Raw genomic sequence first — 3,023 nt, 5'->3', positions numbered from 1 at the left:
GGGAAGAGAAAGAAAAAGGAAATGAAAGCTAGGGAAGAGGAAGGAAAGGAAAGGAAAGGATGAAGAAAGGAAAGGAAGGGCGAAAGAAGGCAAGGGAGGAGAGAAGGAAGGAAGGAAGGAAAGAAGAAAGAAAGAAAGAAAGAAAGAAAGAAAGAGAGAGAGAGAGAAAGAAAGGAAGGAAAGGAAGGAAGGAAGGAAGAAAGAAAGAAAGAAAGAAAGAAAGAAAGAAAGAAAGAAAGAAAGAAAGAAAGAAAGAAAGAAAGAAAGAAAGAAAGAAAGAAAGAAAGAAAGAAAGCCTTGAATGAAGCTAACTAAGGAGAAACTTCCTGACAGGGAGAACAATTAACCAGTGGAACCACCTGCCTCCAGAAGCGGTGAATGCTCCAACACTGGAAGTCTTTAAGAAGAGACTGGACAGCCATTTGTCCGAAATGGTATAGGGTTTCCTGCCTGAGCAGGGGGTTGGACTAGATGACCTCCAAGGTCCCTTCCAACTTTATCATTATTATTATTATTGTTATTAAGCTCCTGCTTCAGAGTGGACCCCAACCGCCTCTCGGGAGCCAAGCAGGAGAGGGAGAGGGCTTCGAATCCTAATGGCCAGGATTCTCCCTCTCCCAGGGGGAGAGGATGCTGTGATCTCTCTGCTTCCTTTTCCTGTTTATGCAGTCCTTAACTGGTGGGGTGTGGGAGAAAGGTTTGCTCTGAGGCTATTCTGTCCCATCTTGCACATTAAAAGTGGACTTTCTCTGCCCTGACCCGAGCCTTTCTTCCTCCCTTTTCTCCAGAGTTTTGGGAGAGCTGCTGACCCTCCTGCCTTTAACCACAAAGTGCCATTCGGTCTTATATTCGGTTGGGGAACTTGAGAGAGGCCGACGTGGGCAGCCCTCAAAGCCCTGAATCTGAACAGGATTGTAACGCACTTCGAAGCATCTGCGAGAGGTGCTTTTCAGCTCCCAGAATCCCCCAGCTAGCTAGCTAGCTAATGCGGCCAAATTTGAAAAACACTCTTTTAGAATTCGGCAACGACTGAATGCAGACAGGCCTCTTCTCTACAAAAGGAGAGGTTTTCCCCAGAAACCGTTTCGTGATGACCCACCAGATCTTCCCATATCTCAGCTTAGCGAAATTCATTTGCTTTCCTGGAGGCTCAACGAATCTGCATTTTCTATCGGTTTTGTTTTTTGCCTCTTTGGAACCACCACTGAAGGAATTAAATATATATATATATGTGCAATTATAATTTCTTAGCTAACCATCTTCTGAGCACACAGCAAAACTGTGTTAATAACTTAGCAATTGCAGTGAAATTGGACAGCCCTTTGTCTGGAATGGTGAAGGGTCTCTTGCTTGCGCAGGGGGTGGGACTAGAAGACCTCCAAGGTCCCTTCCAACTCTGTTCTGTTCTGTTGTGTTCGGGCTGGTGCTACTGCATATTCATCATCTCCCCTTTGTTTTGTGTTTACGGTAGATACTAAACATCTTCCCTTCTGAAATAAGGACAATGAAGGCGGCCGTTTGCTTGCTGCTAATGGCCGCGGTGGGGATCAAGGCGCAGAAGCCCGAAGAGGCCGAAAGCCACGCGGCGGGAGAGGCGCCAGAATTCGTTTACCGCAACAGATACAAACGCTCTGCCGAGGCCCAGGACAAATGCACTTACACCTTCATTGTGCCCCAGCAAAGAGTAACCGGGGCCATTTGTGTGAACTCCAAAGAGCCCGACTCCGTGCTGGACAACAGGGTGAACAAGCAAGAGTTGGAACTTCTCAACCACGAACTCCTGAAGCAAAAGAGGCAGATAGAGACCCTGCAGCAGCTGGTGGAGGTGGACGGCGGGATCGTGAACGAGGTCAAGCTGCTGCGCAAGGAAAGCCGCAATATGAACTCCCGCGTCACCCAGCTGTACATGCAGCTGCTGCACGAGATTATCCGGAAACGGGACAACGCGCTGGAGCTGTCCCAGCTGGAGAACAAGATCCTCAACCAGACGGCCGACATGTTGCAGCTGGCGAACAAGTACAAGGACCTGGAGCACAAGTACCAGCACCTGGTCACCATCGCCAACAATCAGTCGTTCGTGATCGCACAGCTGGAGGAGCACTGCCAAAGGACGCCGTCCGCCAAGCCGGTGCTGCCGCTGCCGCCGCCAAACCGCGTCTACCAGCCGCCCACGTACAACCGCATCACCAACCAAATATCCACCAACGAAATCCAGAGCGATCAGAACTTAAAGGTCCTACCGCCGACTCTTCCCACCATGCCCCCCGTCACCAGCGTCCCAACGTCCACCGATAAGCCCTCAGGTACGTCAATACCTCGGTTTTTAGTACGGTCACAGACCGTACACGGTAGAGGTAGTTAGTCCTCGGCTTACGACGGGAACGGAGCCCTGGATTTGTCTTCCAGACATCAGAGAGCCGCAAGCTTGTTTTGGGGGATATTGGCGTTGCGGTGGTCCCTGGCGACAATTTCTGTTGCTAAGCGAGGCAGTTGTTCAAATGAGTCTCGCCCCCCCTTTTGCGATCTTTCTTTTAATGAATCGCTACAGCTGTTAAGTTAATAACACGGCGGGTAAGTGGATCTGGCTTCTTCCCCACTGACTTTGCTGGTTGGGGGGATCGCAAAAGGGGATCACGTGACCCCGGGATGCTGCGACCGTCATAAATATGAGTTATTTGCCACATGGCTGAATTTTGATCACATGACCCTGGGGATGTTGCAATACTTGTAAATGTGAAAAATGGTCATACTGTAAGTCTCTTTTTTCAGTGCTGTTGTAACTTACAATAGTCACTAAATAGTCTGTTGTAAGTTGAGGACTATCTGTATGTCCTTCCTTCTTTCCTTCTTCCCTCTCTCCTCTTCCCATCTCCTTCCTTCCTTCCTTCCTTCCTTCTCTTTCCATCACCTTCCTTCCCTCCTTCCTCTTTCCATTTACCTGCCTTCCTTCTTTCCTTCCTTCCTTCCTTCCTCTTTCCATCACCTGCCTTCCTTCTTTCCTCCCTTCCTCCCCTCCCCTTCCC

The 3,023-nt window shown here is 49.3% G+C and overlaps 1 protein-coding gene across 1 annotated transcript; it reads left to right on the top strand.

The window, feature by feature from the left end:
- Window positions 1-1,476: 1,476 nt before the first annotated feature.
- LOC107301856 (angiopoietin-related protein 2-like) lies at window positions 1,477-2,303 on the top strand (the record flags this gene model as incomplete). The annotated part of the gene is made up of 1 exon (XM_015831027.1): window positions 1,477-2,303. A coding segment is annotated over exon 1 (799 nt), but the record flags the coding sequence as incomplete, so codon positions are not given.
- Window positions 2,304-3,023: the final 720 nt, after the last annotated feature.

The sequence above is a fragment of the Protobothrops mucrosquamatus genome, unplaced genomic scaffold (genome assembly GCF_001527695.2).
Source record: "Protobothrops mucrosquamatus isolate PMUCROS unplaced genomic scaffold, P.Mucros_1.0 scaffold18345, whole genome shotgun sequence".
In the NCBI taxonomy this organism is placed as follows: Eukaryota; Metazoa; Chordata; class Lepidosauria; order Squamata; family Viperidae; genus Protobothrops; species Protobothrops mucrosquamatus.
Note: the sequence above shows the minus strand (reverse complement) of the source record. Positions and strands in the feature narration are given on the sequence as shown.